General features: G+C 39.2%; 1 protein-coding gene across 3 annotated transcripts in view; it reads right to left on the bottom strand.

Annotated features, from left to right (window-relative positions):
• The window catches only part of MASP1 (MBL associated serine protease 1), a 160795-nt gene extending 157669 nt beyond the window's left edge, over positions 1-3126 (bottom strand). Inside the window, exon 1 of one of the 3 annotated variants that reach the window (XM_040349593.1) lies at positions 2994-3126. In XM_040349593.1, the coding sequence (XP_040205527.1) occupies positions 2994-2998 (5 nt within the window). In that variant the 5' untranslated portion in view covers positions 2999-3126. The remainder of the gene's footprint in view (positions 1-2993) is intronic. The other 2 variants (XM_040349594.1, XM_040349595.1) reach the window with 2 other exon arrangements.
• Between the last annotated feature and the right edge of the window lie 15093 nt (positions 3127-18219).

Genomic DNA, 18219 nt, shown 5'->3' with positions numbered 1-18219 from the left:
GCTCCTCCCATCTAATTAAAGGGCCAACAGTGCGGCTACAGAGATGGGAAGGAGTGAAGCTAAGTTGATCTTTTAAAAGGGAGATTAGAATATACATATACTGTTAGCTGCTTATGTCTCTGGATCCATTGGTAATTTTGAAATTTTTTCAGCAAAGTTATCTTATGCATTTTTTTAAATCTACTCAATTTTAATTGCAGAAAATAATTATAGGTTGACAGAAAACAGTGATTATAAAATAATGGCTGCATTAGTTTTCTCTTTTTAAGCTTAACTTTATTTTCTCACGCTGATCTGGCAAGTAAGTCTGTTTTTTTTAACAGAATCAGCTATTTTGCAGAAGTAGCAATTAGAATGTCGAAACAAATAATTTATTATCGACAGAGGTGCTTACAATGATCATCTTTTATTTATTTTTGTAAAACCTTTACCCAAAAGGAACAAAACAGTTTCCTGTGATTGCTTATAAAATATTAGATGGAGTTTGGCTTCAATTTGTTAGTGTACCTTAAGCCCAATACACACGGTCTAAATATCGGCCTGTGTGTTTGGGACATAAGGCCAACACTCGGCCTGAGTGTATGACAGCCTGTCTGACAGAATCCAGGCGAACATCCAGCTTCTGTCAAAGTGGCATAACTGAAAAACTTTTCCCGATCGGCATCCGATTAGTGCTCTTAGCCATCCCCCTGTCAGAACACAATAACTCAGCGGGGAGATCACTGTACTAACATTGGAAAGCTAGTACATCGAGCTCCTCTCAGGCTTCTTGTTTTTTTTTTTTTCGTTCAGCCCGCTGGGTTGAATGAAAAAAAAAACTGAGGGCCAGATTCTCATAGATCGGCGTATCTTTGTTCCGGCGTAGCGTATCCTATTTACGCTACGCCTCCACAACTTAGATGGGCAAGTGCTGTATTCTCAAAGCACTTGCTCCGTAAGTTGCGGCGGCGTAGCGTAAATAGGCCGGCGTAAGCCCGCCTAATTCAAATGTGGAACAGGGGGGCGTGTTTTATGTAAATAACTTGTGACCCGACGTGATTGACGTTTTTCACCAATGGCGAATGCGCCGTCCCTGGAATATCCCAGTGTGCATTGCTCCAAAGTACTCCGCAAGGATGTATTGGTTTTGACGTGAACGTAAATGACGTCCAGCCCCATTCACGGACGACTTACGCAAACAACGTAAAATTTTCAAAATTAGACGCGGGAACGACGTCCATAATTAACATTGGTACGCCGCATGTACGCCTCATATAGCAGGGGTAACTTTACGCCGGGAAAAGCCTAACTTAAACGGCGTATCTGTACTGCTCCGGCTGGGCGTACGTTCATGAATTTGCGTATCTAGCTGATTTACATATTTTTAGGCGTAAATCAGCGTACACGCCCCTAGCGGCCAGCGTAAATATGCAGTTAAGATCTAACGGCGTAACATACTTACGCCGGTCGGATCTAATAGAAATCTATGCCTAACTGATTCTAAGAATCAGGCGCATAGATACGACCGCCCAGACTCAGAGATCTGACGGCGTATCTGGAGATACGCCGTTGTATCTCCTTTGAGAATCTGGGCCTGATAGTGTGCTTTAATCTATTAGTCCATTCAACATTCCCCTACCCCCAGCCTTACAATGCTGCTGTCCCAAGGTGGCCCTGTGCTCATTCATCCAGATTGGGGGCACTCTAATACAGGAGGTGTGTTATTGGCCAGATCACTAGGTGAAAATAGAGGGGGAAAATAGAATTAATGATTGGTAACCTGCAATATATAACATTTTTGGTTTGGGTTTAATAACACTTTAAAGAAAGTAAAAACATTACAATTCCAGTACTCAAATCTATACTATAGAGATAGTAAATGCAACCCGATTTATCTCTATTGGTAATGCCTCCTCCTTTTTGTTTGCATCCTTGCGGTATGCTGCTGTAAAAAAATATACAAGTACACTTCCATTGCACAACTCCACAACATTATATCACCTAGCTGAATATCTGGACTTTGGGCCACTGCGCATTACCAAATGTTTATCACTGTATGAAATACATAGGGAAAACAAGATATGGTTGAAATGAGTGTAGCAACCAATTCTTTACTATAAGCATTTTATATACAGTATATAAAAAAGTTTTTTTTTTTCAAAATGAATAACTTGTTTCTTACTTTGTTATCTATCCGTAATGGTTATCCTATATGACACTACTGGATGGCAAATTGTGGGACAGGAGTCTTAGAATGTTTAGCATAGTTTGCATATTTACTGTTACGAAATAAATTGCATAGAGCACTTAGCCATATTGGCTCGATTTTTTAGGACTGGCATCCTTATCGATTCTTAATAAATGATCTCATTACTTATCAATAATGTTATTTTTTGCATGCTAGTATTAAACATTTGAATTTAAGTTAAACTAAGCAGAAATTGGAAACAGTAATTGACCCTATTTTGGCAAATTTAGTAAGATAAAGAGCAATCTGCAAACTTTTTTTATCCCGAACAGTCCAATAATAATTCAGTCATCTAACTTCAGCAACTGATTGGTTTCTGTTCTGTGCACTTTGGATTTTACACAGGTTTTTCTTTTTTTTTTAAGCCAATTTATGATCAAGTACTGTCTACATAGTTTTGAGTCATATTATCATCAAACATTATTATATGATGGGAAGTTATTGTCATCGTTATCTTTACTTTCCAATTTAAGCAAAAATAGAAACACGTTAGTTTTCATTTCATGAAAAAAAATCAGAATTATTGCTTTACCTTGCTTATTGCACTATTGCACTTGTGACAGTTGGCCCACGACACATAAAAGACTACACTAGAGCAATGTGAGCAAACTAGCATTTAAGTCCCAGTTAATAATGTAACAGTTTCCCATTACCAGCTGTGCTAGCTTCCACTAGCAGCCAGGCAACATCAAAAAGTATCTTCAAGTTCTGAATTCATAAATTTTTCAGTAGCAATAACTTGGCACACTGCACTTTTATCACTAACCTCATGTTAGCAGTCTGTGCTGTTCTTTCTCCTGTTTCTCCTTTGTGTATGTGTGTATGTGCCTGGTCCCAAAAGCTGATCAGCCTAGCTCTATCTTTGTTCTGAGGTTGCTTGTGTTATGTGCCTGAGAGCTGCTACTCAGTACTCTGGTCACGCCTCCCAGTCTGTAACTGTTCCCCACCAAAAGAAAAAACCTGACAGACTTTAAAAAGAAGTGCTTAACTTGGAAAGGAAGAAGACTGTAATAAATGGGATTGTATTTGTTCAAAATAGCTTGCTAAGCACTGAAGTTTAAAGAGAGTCAGTCAATTGCAAACCACTGCACAGAGAATTTAGCTGAAAAAACACTGAAAATCATTCTATATGTTACTATGACTGATGGTTACATTTATTAAAATATAACAGCTCTGACATGGCAATTAACTACTACAGTCCCGAAAGAATTTACCCCCTTCCTGACCAGAGCATTTTTTTGCAATTCGTCACTGCGTAGCTTTAGCTGACAATTGCGCGGTCGTGCGACATTGTACCCAAATAAAATTTACATCCCTTTTTCCCCACAAATAGAGCTTTCTTTTGGTGGCATTTGATCACCTCTGTGGTTTTTATTTTTTGCTCTGTAAGTAAAAGATGAGCGACAATTTGGAAAAAAAGCAATATGTTTTACTTTTTGCTATGATAAATACCCCCCAAAAAATATATAAAAATCGCAATAAGCGTATTTTGATTGGTTTGCACAAACGTCATAGTGTCTACAAAATAGGGGATAGATTTATGGCATTTTTATCAATATTTTTTTTTTTTTACTAGTAATGGTGGTGATCTGTGATTTTTATCGGGACTACGACATTATGGCGGACACATAGGACACTTTTGACACTATTTTGGGACCATTGTCATTTACACAGCGATCAGTGCTATAAATAACCACTGATTACTGTATAAATTACAGTATAATTGACTATGCAGGGAAGAGGTTAAACACTAGGGGGCGATCAAGGGGTTAAGTGTGTCTTAGGGAGTGATTCTAACTGGGGGGGTGGGCTACCTGACATGACAGCGATCACTGCTCCCGATGACAGGTGGCAAATTCAAAGGGACGCTCATTTGCCTGCCCGTGCCATTCTGCTGACGTGTACTGGCATGTCAGGAAGCGGTTAAAGGAAGTTACAATGTATTTGAATTTGATTTAAATTTTAAATATTTTTTTGTGAAGTTTATACTAAAGTAATATTACATGTGATGATTTTTTTTAAATAGTAAAGGTTTATTAAACATTTTCAAAGTATGCAGACAGTACAAAAAGTACAGATATACAACGTTGCCATTGCTGATCAAACAAAAGACAATTAAAGTGATTCTAAGGCTTTGTTTTTTTTTAAAATAACAAATATGTCATACTTCCACTGTGCAGTTCGTTTTGCACAGAGTGGCCCCGATCCTCGACTTCTTGGGTCCCCTAGGAGCGCTGGTAGCACCTCCCTGCATCATATGACCCCCTAAGAGAAGTGCTCCCTTGCGGGTGCACTTCAGAGTCCATAGACACCAAATGTAGGACTCGGCCCCGTCCCCTGCGTCATTGGATTAGATTGACAGCAGTGGGAGCCAATGGCTGCACTGCTATCAATCTATCCAATCAAAAGCCAAGACAACGGGCAGGGGGGAAGAGCGTGTCTCCGGCGGGGGAATAGGTGAGTTTCAGGTGAGTAAAATGGGGGCTAGGGGGCTGGTCAGTGACAGAAGTTTTTTCACCAGAATGCATAGGATGCATTAAGGTGAAAAAAACATGAGGGTTTACAACCCCTTTTACTTTTTTTTGGAGAGCCCACAGCCTGACTGTAATCTGGGATCTGAGGAACAAGGCTGGGAACAACTCTATAGGCTAATGTGGAACAAGATAAGAAATTGTGGCTGTGTGGATATTTCAATCATCCCATGAACCAGAAATAGAAAGATCGAAGAGTATAGGGAGCAGAAGGGTAGGATCATTAAAGCTCTTAGAGTTCCACACAATTTGTACATGTGCAATCAATAGCATGGCCATCCAGAATGCTCTTACAAATGGCAATTTTTTTATAAGTAAATACCCTTTTGCTTTTTTTTATAAGTAAATACCTTTTTGCTTTGATTTTCTGCAGCACTTCCGGCTGCGGCCACCTTGGCAATTTCGTCACTAGGCAATTCACAAGGACTCCTGGGATATCTACGTCATCTATCCCAGGGGTCCATGTGTATCGCCTAGTAATGAAATAGGGTTGCAACTAACGATTATTTTCATAATCAATTAGTTGGGCGATTATTTTTTTGATTAATCGCATAATAGCCTTAAAAAACAAATGGCATTAAAACAAAAAAAATAGGCCAATTTGTTTTTGGGCAGATTACAAAACACAAATTGCAGCAAAAGCACATTACATGCTTTTCTGCAGCTTCTCCATTGAAGTATATTGAACCCAAAATAAACAAAATGGCACCGTTTTGCGTTAAAAAGTCCTTGCCCTTTCCAAATTTGCAGCAGCTGAAAAAAAATCATGTATGTGAACGTGTCCCATAGGAAAACATGTTAATGAACTGTCGTGTGTTTCTGCAAAAAGCACCAAAAAACAGAGGCGTGAACCCAGGCCTGAGATGTTTAGTAACATAATGGGGTTAAAAAAACTAAATTAAGTACAAAAAAAGCAAATAATCGCTATTGTAAGGGGTTCATTTTTTTACTATGGGACAGTGAAAGTAATATTTACAGTAGCGATTTGCTTTTTTGTACTATAAAGGGCTAATTTTAGTTTTTTTAACCCCATTATGTTACTAGCCGATTAATCGATTATGAAAATTGTAATCGATTAATTTCATAATCGATTAGTTGTCGATTAATCAATTAGATGTTTCGGCCCTACTTACATTATTTCCAGAGAGATTACTGCGCAGGCGTGAGATCGGGAGGTGCATGCTGGGTAGCCAGCTGCAACGAATCCCAGAAATGAAGAGAAGAGGGCTTCAGATGCCCACAGCTCATGGAACCTACCTGCTTTTCAGATCTGGTTAGTATTTTACTATTTTAACATTAACTACAAGGACCACATATATGACATCATCTAAATGTAGCTGCATACAGTATGTGTACACAAGTACGGCAGAGTGTTTTTAAAAAAAAAGTGTTTAGGAGAACAGAAAACTGCTTTACAGGGGATTGGAGAAGAAGGCAGAATAGTTGAGGAATTGGGGTGGGGAGCAGGTGTCCACATTATGATCTGTGTTAAAAGAGAAAGCTCCCAAGTTGAACAGAGTCCATGAAAATTATCCAGATGCTCCAGGTAGATATACAGTATGTTGCCCAAATCTATTGTGTAGTAAGACCTGCAATTCATCGATATATTGCAGGTGAGTAAATTTGGGAAAGGTTTGACCTACAGAGGTTGATTTGGACAAAATCTGGCGCAGCTCTGCATAGACACCAGTCAGCTTCCAGTTTTTGTTTTGTCGTCAAAGTTGAATTGCACAAGTAAGAAGCTGATTGGTTACCATGCACAGCTGCACAAGACACAATCTCCAGTTTTAGTAAATCAACCCTACAGCATCTTGGAATTATGAGTCCTAGATCAGTAAAAGTATGCAATTTCTGGTGTTGTTGGGATTTTGAGGCCTGTAACTTGCTTGAATATAGTGATGATTTGTGACCAGAAGGTCAGGATCTAAGAGCATGACCACCAGACATGTAGTAGGGTCCCTTTGTCTTTTTCACAGCCTTGCACATGGTTGCAGGGAGGTTACAGCAGCAATGACACATTCCCTTGAATAGGTTGTACTTGGTGGTAGATAGTGCCTGCTGGAGGACTTGTTCGCTGAGTGTGTGTGTGTGTGTGTGGGGGGGGGGGGGGGGGGGGTTTGGGGCAGAAAAAAACTTGAAGTTCGGTCATGTTTTTACTAACCCACAACCACTCCCTTTTTACCTGAAAATGCAGCGGCCAGGGATATATACATGTAAAGATGACTAATGCTGCGCTTTACATTCTATATCATTTGTTCATCTAACATTTTTTTGCTGCAGCAGCCACACACACAATTTATTTTGACATCACGTCATCATTAATTATATTCATAGACCTGCGCTGTATTCCTCACATATATTGCAGGGATATATACATGCAGTGGCTGCAATTCTTTGTTTTGCCACCACAGCCACACTACAACCACCCAGCAGTCCTTGCTGCTAATGTGAACGAGCCTGATCACAAAAGGGGGTATAATTACTGCTACAGTCGCAAAGTGCCTATCTGCATATCTTACAAATTCAGTAAGTAAAGTAGAGTTAAACTCTCCAAAATGAACACGTAGACCTGTAAAACAGGATTGTTTTCTCCTTAATTTGTTCATGTTTGTCTACCTGCTCTGAACACACTTTGTAGACTTTTTGTGGACATGTGTAAGCTGTGGCAGAGATACAGGGGGAGACTTAGTAAAACAGGAGAGTGCAAAATCTGGTCCAGCTCTGCATGGTAGCCAATCAGCTTCTAACTTCAGCTTGTTCAATTAGCTTTGACAAAAATATACCCAAAGCTGATTGGTTTCTAATGCAGAGCTGTACCAGATTTTACACTCTCAAGTTTTAGTAAATTTCCCCTTAATGTTACAGTTTTACAGCAGTGACTACAGAAGACTGTAGTCTGTGAATTGGCATGAGCACGTATAGTCCAAGAAGAAAGCTGAAAAGTGTGACACTGAAATTGAAATAAATATGTGTCATCATTAAGGTCTTTGCTATGTTTGTAATGACACTGGGCAGTTAAAAATTGTTCTAAATTATATAAAAGGAGTACCCCCCATTACAGGTTCTTGGGTCTTTTAAGGTAACTGATCAAAGACAAAATATAAAAAAGTAAGAATTTTATTAATATACAAATTATGGTGCATGCATCACCATGTATCAAACACATAAAAACAAAATGCAGAATTAGATCGTATAAATATGGTTCCTTTGATGTTGAGTTTGGCGCGTTTCAGGACCAAAAAAGAGCCCTTTTATCAGGGGCATTCCATGCAGAGTATTACTACCATAACATATTCTAAAAATAAAAAAAACAATTAAACATTAAAATAATAATCAAGGACATGGAAAGAAGGAGCATCGTTGAGGCCAATTCTGAGAGAAAAAACATACCGATCAAGCAAAGCCTGCACTGAGTATACCATCTAATGCAAAGCCAAATGATGGAAAGCGGCTAAGATATCATAAGAAAAGCCTTAGGAAGTCAGAGATCTAAATTAATATTCAACTCTGTTAGGATGTCTGTGGGCACGAGGTAAGATTACGTGACTGGAGAAGCATTTTATAGAGCCCAGATTGGAGTGGTACCGCTGATTGGTAGTAGTATCACCTGATATCACTCAGGGACTTTAGTGTTTCTGTAAGAAAAATAGATTTGTATAGAAATATTTGCCCTTTTAAGATAGGGTTAGTATTAATTTGTTTCCCATCAAAGATAAACCAAATTCGTTGATTTTATCTTGTATATAGATATTTATAACCATAGTGGGTATACAAAGTGTACCCTAAGGTGGGAGTGTACATTTATTCATATCAATCAAAGTTACGGGAAAATTACACAAATAGGCCCATCCGTATAAAGGTTGGCACAATTCATGAAAATATTCCCAGAACATTAATTATAATGGAGAATATGAATAGTGATAAAATGAATATTCAACATCCAAACAAGAGTGCATTATCATATACCGGTATATTATTTTATGTACCCTTATAAACTGATAATTTAATTAGGGATAGCTATATACTAATCTTAAAATGAACAAACAGGAGAATATAGATAAATCCACGACAGGCACGTTTTCCTGTGATCAGGGTTGGGAAGCAGGTTGGGAAAGTGAAGATTTTCCCCTTATGTATGCACAGAGGACACCAGCGCCTGCAAACTAAGCGATACCTCATTTGGTGTGTGGCGTCGGGGATGTGTGTAAAGACGCACAGTGCCAACCTGTGTGACGTTCGAAGAGAGACAAGACTACCGGCATGACTGGTATGTCCTATGATGAACGAAGGGGGAGGGAGCAGCTTGTTGCCATTACTGCACATTCACAACATCTCACAGATGTACAGTAGGGGAGGAACTGGACACATTAATATCGTAATTGTCCAACCCCGTCACCACCTCCAAAAAAGGGGCTGTCCCGTCCTCCATCTCAGTACATGTGGCTGCGCCAGTGAGAAGAGAGGGGAGAGGAAAAAAGGAGGGATGTGGGATGGACAATAACAGAAGAGGAAAAGTGTTCTAGGGTACTGTATGGGTTTGGCTAGATTGCAGTTAACAGTGGGAGTAGCTTAAAGGTTAATAGTTAAAGCGGAGTTCCATCCAAAAAAATTTACTTCTGCTTTTCCGGTTCCCCCCCCCCCCCTCTGGTGTCACATTTGGCATCTTTCAGGGGGAGGGGGAGCAGATACCTGCCTAATACAGGTATTTGCTCCCACTTCTATCGCCACAGATTCTGCGGAAATCTACGCCATGTCCTGCCCCTCCTCCACCCCCTGCTGTCTTATGGGAGACACACAGGTTTAGAGTAAGGAATATCTGAAAACAGGGGAAAGGAGAATGGGTGGAGGGGTTAAAAAAATAAAAGTATAGGTGTGGTGCAAGTCTAGCCAGCAGTCACCATTTCCCATGATTCGCAGGAGAAAAGTATAGCTAGAGATGTTCGCAATGAGGCAATGCACATTCATCCAAAAAGTTGTATAATGGGGCAGTATCACCAAATGTATAGCATATATATATGTGTGCTGCACACTGCGCTAATTAAAAACACCTATCTGTGCTGCCACTTAATATTCAATAAACATGCAAATGAGGTAAAACAAATGTCAATATAAAAAAGAGAGAGCGACAAATAATTTCACAATAGCACACTAAATTAATCTACAAAACTCCTAAATATTAACATAATGAAATGATCACATAAAACACCCATACATAATGGAAAGTGTCCATATGGCATATCCCCCCAATAATATGCTCCAACATATGCAAATCAATATGGTGATACAGTCCAACTTAAATTGCTGAAAAAATTGTGAAACGAAATCTCGTTGATCCACCAAAATCCTTCACCAAAGTGATTTGAGCTAATTCCACTCCCTTAAAAATAAAGCTCACCAGATGCTGTTGCCATTCACTCTTGTGTGGGCTCTCCGGCCATCTACTGGACACACATCCGCAGGAAATTGGCTGGGTTCCTGTAAATATTCAGGCTTTCTGTTTTTCCTCCAACAAGGCCAGTTTACTGTCAGACTTTAGGAGGGCCAGACTGTGACCAATGGGAATAGTAAATGACCCAGCATCAGTGGGATTTGACAAGGTACACACGACCAAGAAACTCAACAGAATCCATCAAGAAACTTGGTGGGAGAGCTTTTTTGCAGAGGAAAACGGTCGTGTATACGTTTTTCATCGAGGAAACTGTCGAGGAACTCGACGAGAAAAAAAGAGAACAAGTTCTCTTTTTCCTCGACAGGAGTCTCAATTTCCTTGTCGTGTTCCTTGTCGGGCTGGTTTTCTACGAGAAACTCGAGCGTGTGTATGCTAAGAAACCCACGCATGCTCAGAATAAAGTATGAGACGGGAGTAAAAGTAGCATTTGTAATGGAGATAACACATTTTTCACGCTGTAACAGACTGAAAAGTGCAAATTGTCTCTTACCAAACTTTTACTTAACACACAGTAACATGAGATTAGCAAAAGCAGCCCCCAGGGTTGTGCCAGTGGAATCGAACTTCCCCTGCCATTGTATGTGTTGTACGTCACCTCGTTTGAGAACGAGGAGATTTTGTCTTGACCGTGTGTACGCAAAGCAAGCTTGTTGAGTTCCTCGACAAGCCTAACAAGGAACTCGTCAAGGAAAACGATGTGTCTTTTCTGACGAGTTCCTCGGTCGTGTGTACGAGGCCTAACAGAAGAAAAAAAAACAGATGGTGGTTTTATCAGAATCGTTTGCACAAAAGTGCAAGAGAACATTCGTCTTCATAACTGCTCCTCTCCCAAATACGAAAAACAAGATCTCTCTCAATTTTTCAAATCCGGTTGAAGATCCTTGGGTAGGGGTTGATATATTGTGCGTACAGCTCCATAAAGTCAGCTGGTATTTATACCCTTAAATATGTAACTGTCCCCATCTTCCAGAGAATGGAATTAAGAGCGTAGGATTCCTTGTAAATTATTTCAAGTTTGAAAGATAGTCAAAGATCTCCAACTCTGTTAGTAAGTTGGGAAGGGTGGTAGTTGTCTCAGAAAGAACAAGGACCAAGTTGTCAGCAAATACTGCTACTTTGCATTCCCTGTCTTTGATTTAGAAACTCTTCATTTTGGGGACTGAGAAAGAAGTATAAACAGGGCTTTTTTTCAGGGGGAACTTGGTGGAACTCAGTTCCACCACCTCTGGCTCAGACCCTTTGGTGCCTGCTCACCACAATCACTTTGAAACACATAAGTCACAGCTCTGCGCTCTGTATGTAATGCAATCCTGGTATTTAATGCCCCTTTAAGACCCTCCTACTGTTTTCGTGGAATTTGACTGACCACACACTATTTGATGTGATTTGGAGGGTGTGTGTAGGGGGAGGGGCTTTGTGGGGCCTTGGTTAAGTTCCAGCACCTATTGTTTGAGAAAAAAGTATAGAGTATACATTTTTTGGGGATAGAGTGAACTTCTGCCACCTTCCACTGCTGATTTTCAAGGCATCTGACAGGTGGCCAATTAGCTTCACTCTGTCCTGGAGTTAGAGTACAAGATAGAATTATAGCAGGCATTGTATCTCCAAGTCCAGTGTGAAAATAACGTCCACATAATCCCAGGCCACTCTGTGAATACTATCTCAGCATCTATTGAATGGAGAAGTCTCTGGCTGTTAAACTTAGTTGCCCTATGGTAGAAGTTTAGGGCCGTTATAGTATTATCCCTCCCAGGGATGAACCCCACTTGATCTACAAATATCAAAGAGGGGATGAAGGCCGGAAAGTGGTTTACCATAATTTTTAAGAATATTTTCACATTTACATTAAAATATGAAATTTGCCTGTAATTAGCCACCTAGATCAGATCCTTCCCTCCTTTTTATTATATTGTTATATGAGTTTTAGGAGTTGTGGGGAGGTTCTGGGATTACCATTGAGTTAAAGGCTGCCACAAACCCAGCCGTAAACATTTCACTCTAGGACTCCTGTCATTGTCAGGTAAGGTTATTCTTTATTATTTTGTTAGTAAACAGTTTTACCACTGGAACTTTTAAAGGTTACATTCTGGCGAAGTGTGGGTAGCTCTTACTGTGAAGCTTAAAGATTGAGAATCCCATGCAAAAGATTGCAAAAAAACAGGTGGAGAAACCAGATGCTAAAGAAAAAGAATACCCTGCCATGACATATGCTGTATAAGGCACATCAGGTAAAAAACAGCATTTCTATACAAGACATAAACTGAATCAGTTCAGCGCAAGCCACAAAATACAAACCAAGACCAATGTTATACAAACCACATGCTCTTAGCTATGTTGTATTCACAGAATATGAACCACATAATATATTCTGTAAAGCTGCCTAAAAAATAAACCACAAACCCATATTTAATAGTGTAAGCAATGATTCATGCTATCCATCTTACAAAAACATACTTCTTTAGATCAATATTTAAGTGGTTGTAAAGGTACAAATTTTTCCTAAATAGCTTGCTTTACCTTAGTGCAGTCCTCCTTCACTTACCTCATCCTTCGATTTTGCTTTTAAATGTCCTTATTTCTTCTGAGAAATCCTCACTTCCTGTTCTTCTGTCTGTAACCCCACACAGTAAAGGCTTTCTCCCTGGTGTGGAGTGTCGTGCTCGCCCACGCACTTGAACTACAGGAGAGTCAAGATGCCCACTAACACACAGCTCCTTTCTCTATCTGCAACGTAGAGAGCGTCCTGACTCACCTGTAGTCCAAGGGAGGGGGCGAGCACGACACTACACATCAGGCAGAAAGCCTTGCATTACTGTGTCGAGTTACAGACAGAAGAACAGGAAGTGAGGATTTCTCAGAAGAAATAAGGACATTTAAAAGCAAAATCGAAAGAATGAGGTAAGTGAAGGAGGACTACACTAAGGTAAAGGAAGCTATTTAGGGGGAAACAATTGTACCTTTACAACCCCTTTAAAGTATTTGTTGAGCTAAATCCATTTTGAGAATTGCTGAAAATGTACTGGTTGCGGACCCTAATTCATACAATTGATACTTTTGAATCAGAAGTGCCTGATTCTTGCAATCTTCAGAGGGATATATTGTCTCTGGAGGATGAATTGGGAATTGCACAAAAGCTTGGACAGTTCTGAGAACTTCTAAAAAATGCAGGCACAAAGTATAATATGTATGTATAATATTTAGTTAGCCTTATTTCCATTATTTTCATGTTTAAAGTTTTAATCTTTCTGTATCTCTGTCCCAAATAGTAGTACAAACCTGATAGGAGTTTCTCCTTCTATCCAAAACTAAAAAAAAAAAAAAAAAAAAAATTATTTGTCCTAAAATTGGTTTGAATTATTACAAAAGATTAGCCAGGTGCTTGGCTAAGAATGAAAGTGAGAGAACCTACACAAAATGTCCTAGCGAGATGCTTTCAGCATTGAAAGTGACCCTTCCAAAGCTGGGTAAAAAACCCACCTGACCTCAGAACTTCCATCCTATATTATTGCACAATTTAGATTTAAAATTGTATGCCAAATTATTAGCTGAGTGAATAGTCAATATTCTACCACATGTGAAAAGGGAGTGGAGTACAAATTAGTAGACCTACATGGCCTTTTATCTACTCATTTTTACTCCACTTAGGTGGTAGTATTTTGTAGGGGCAGCAGCTCTCTCTCTTTCAATATCTGCTTTGTACTCTCCTTTGCGCGGAATCACATTTACCGTATTTATCGCGGTATAACGCGCTCCCGTGTATACCGCGCACCCCTAAAGTTGCCCCCAATCCTGTGGAAAATTTTTTTTTTGTACTTACAGTTTTGGTGTCTTGTGCGGCGTCCATCGGCGGCCTCGTCGGGTCCGGCGTTCGTCTGCGGCTTCGGGTGTCCTCTTCGTCGGGTCCGGCGTCATTCTGCGGCTTCGGGTGTCCTCTTCGTCGGGTCCGGCGTCCTTCTGCGGCTTCGGGTGTCCTCTTCGTCGGGTCCGGCGTCCTTCTGCAGCGTCCTCGCGTCCTCCCCGCTCGTTTCCCGCGCCGAGTTTGAATACTGCGCCGACATATACAGAGCGCAGTACACTCGTGTATTGTCGGCAATGCTCGGCAACTCTCGCGCTGACGTCCTGTACGTCCAGGACATGAGCGCGGAAGGAGCCAAGACTGCCCGACTATACCCGAGTGTACTGCGCTCGGTATATGTCGGTGCAGTATTTTAAAACTCGGCGCGGGAAAGCGGGTATCGGCGTATACCACGCACCCATGATTTTGCCCAAAAAAGTGTGCGGTATACGCCGATAAATACGGTAACCCTTTTCACATATGGTAGAATATTGACTATTCACTCAGCTAATAATTTGGCATACATTTTTAAATATAAATTGTGCAATGATATAGGATGGAAGTTCTCAGGCGAGGTGGGTTCTTTACCCAGCTTTGGATCGGTCACTATCAATGCTGAAAGAATCTCGCTAGGAAATGTTGAGGAAGTACACTAGTTAAACACTAGTTCCAGATGCTGACTCAGGCTATAACTAAACTTTTTATAATACTCTCCTGCAAAGCCATCCGGTCCCAGTGATTTAGGTCTATGAGTTTGTTTACATTGCTATATTATCTGCTTTTCAAATCCCTGTGCTGTACTGGCTGCGGGTACTGACGCATTGTATTGTTTGTGTATTGGAGTCATGGTTGTGACTATTGTTTGTGTGTTAACTGTTTATAAATGCAATAAAAATAATTCTGTGCATCTGGTAACAGCTCTTCTAGACTGAAGACATCACATACATGTAGGGGTTGATTTACTAAAGGCAATTAAACTGTTCACTTTTCAAAGGAAGTTGCACTTTTCAAGGGAAATTTCCCCAGAGCTTTGCTAAATCTATAATCAAATCATATGCAACAAAAATTGCATTTTTTATATTTTCCTTGGACATTCTTGGGTATTCTTTGCAAATTGAAACCTCACCACGTTCACTAAGCTCTGAAGATAATTCCATTGTAAGGTACAACTTCCCTATTAGCCGTTAGTAGATCAATCCAATAGTGTTTTCAGAAACTGTAATGCCACGTACACACGATCGGTTTGTCTGATGAAAACGGTCTGATGGACCGTTTGTGCATCACTTACGTTACGTAAGTGATTTTTACTTACCTTACTTACGTTAGTCCCATCACTTCAGCTGGCTAGCATTGGGGCCCAATTGTACTGTTCCATCTGATCATCCCCCACAGCTACTACCCTTTGTTCCACTTGACCCTCCCTTCTAGATTGTAAGCTCTAACGAGCAGGGCCCTCTGATCCCTCCTGTATTGAATTGTATTGTGACTGTACTGTCTTCCCTGATGTAAAGCGCTGCGCAAACTGTTGGCGCTATATAAATCCTGTATAATAATAATAATAATAATAATCGTGTGTGGGCCCCATAGGTTATTTATCCATCGGTTAAAAAATTAGGAACTTGTTTTAAAATTATCTGATGGATAAAAAACCTATAGAAAAAAAAAACGATCGTCTGTAGGCATGTCCATTGGTTAAAAATCCACGCATTCTCAGAATCAAGTCGACGCATGCTTGGAAGCATTGAACTTAATTTTTTTCAGCACGTCATTGTGTTTTACGTCACCGCGTTCTGACACAATCGTTTTTTTAACTGATGGTGTGTAGGCACGACTGATCATCAGTCAGCTTCATCGCATAACTGATGGAAAAATCCATCAGACCGTTTTCATCGGATGGACCGATCGTGTGTACAGGGCATAGGCTCTGCAAACCTTAATAATACAGTACTGGATCTGTGCAGTCTTCCCATGTACACACATTTTTTATTTAATTTTCTCCAATGGCCTCCTTAATGTAGACCCCTCCCATCTGCTAACCCCATAGCAACGGTAAGGGCTGCTATGATTATAGTTTTGGCACAGCATACCATTCCATACGGTATATCATCAGTCTCATCAAAAGTTCTTATACAAATATCTTAAAAAAATATATAAACACTCAATAACTATTTCATTTGGATATAATATTTGACCATATTTTTTTATATATTGTACATGCATTCTTCCATTTTAATTGTTGATAAGAATAGTTCCAAGAAGTGATTGTCATTCATAACTTTAACAATAATATCATAAATGTGATCATTACATAATAAACCTTCAAAGATTTAACAGAGTGATGCAAATAACATGAACAAAGTCATAATCAATAAATGAATTGAAAAAAATGAATAATAAGAAAATACATTATATATATATATATATATATATATATATATATATATATATATATATATATATATATATATATATATATATATATATATATATATATATAAAAAATCCTAATAAATCTTCACAAAATGCAAGGAGCAAGAAAGTCCGAAGTCAAATCACTGTGATTCATAATAAATATAAATTGCAATGTCCTTCAAATCATGCTCCACCACAGACATGCATAAGTGGTGCAGACTCACCAGAGCCAGTAATAGCAGAGATGATTAATCTTAGCAGAATAACTCAGAAGGAACATGGGAGAAATCATTGCACTATAAATTCCCTCATGTTCCTTCTGAGTTATACTGCCTAGATTAAGAGGATCTACTCTGCTTATGCTGTTGGTTACAAGGAATACATCATAGCACTAAGGTCTTTATTATCACTTGCTCTGGTGAGTCTGCACCTCTCATGCATGTCTGTGGTGGAGCATGATTTGAAGGACATTGCACTTTATATTTCTTTTTCATTACAGTGATTGGCCCTTCTTGCTTCTTGCATTTTCAATCATTTTTTCAAATCATTTATTGATGGTCACTTTGTTCACACCTTTTTATTTCAGCATTAATTCACATTTGAGTGGTTTATCCACAGCTTCACTCATTTTTATTATTTAATAATTTTCTGGTGCCAAGTCTTATCACCCTAAAACACAACATCAGAAATGTCTCTGCACTGTGATGTAATGGACGCTGCCACAAACAAGCAGTAAAAAAATGTGTAGCGCCCAAAAATATTTATAAATCAGTTTATCATAAAAAACAACTATGTAAATATTCATCAGATGATGAGATCAATCCTCCATGATAGATGAAAGTCTTATTTGAAAGTAAGACCCCTTGATAATGTCCTATCGGACGAAATGCCTCAGTGAGGAGATACTAGTACTGACATCACATCGCTGCATGATCTTGGGGTGGCAGTGGCTTTCTATGAAAGGAACTTTATGCTACTAATTGTGTGTTTATCTGTACATGCATTCATATTAAACTACTACACTATGAGGATTATGTTGACTCCTGATAAGCTTCATTTACCCTAGTCTGATCCTGCTGAGGAGTGTCGCTGGATGTAGATATTGGGTACACTTCCACTGGATGTCTGACACATAGAAACAGGTGTAATAGCTGTTGTAATGGTTGCCATCTTCTCTGGTGAGTGTCCACTTCACTGGGATGCGGTGGCTGACCTTTGAGCACTTTATTGGCAATCTTACTTTCACTTCAGAAGGTGTTGGACTTGGTTTCACTTCACTTTTTTTTATAATGATCTTATTATCTGATGAATATTTACACAGTTGTGTTTTTTTTTATGAAAAACTGATTTATAAAAAACAATTGGGCGAATTGTCTATTTTTTTGTAATAGCTCAAGCTTTTATTAAGAAATTAGACCTTGCTTCATGCAGTACACTTTATTGAAAGTCTTGAAGTCTATTAGTATGTGAACAAACCGCACATACATTATCTGCATCATAACATTTGGTAATTCAATTAGTTAGGATGTCATCTTTCTGATGACGGCAAAACACAGAAGGTGGTGATTGTACTACTGTGCTCATTTGTTCACAATTAGGCTAAAAATGTTCTTAGAATTCATTTACTTGTTTTTCAGTCATTAATGATTTCTAAAGAAAGAACTTGTGTTTTATTTGACAATAAAGCACATGCAAGTCTAATCAGACAATTTCATGTATCTACGCTTTCATCTTTGGTCCAAATAAGATGTTGTTCCAAGAATTT

This window comes from Rana temporaria, chromosome 4, assembly GCF_905171775.1.
Source record: "Rana temporaria chromosome 4, aRanTem1.1, whole genome shotgun sequence".
In the NCBI taxonomy this organism is placed as follows: Eukaryota; Metazoa; Chordata; class Amphibia; order Anura; family Ranidae; genus Rana; species Rana temporaria.
Note: the sequence above shows the minus strand (reverse complement) of the source record. Positions and strands in the feature narration are given on the sequence as shown.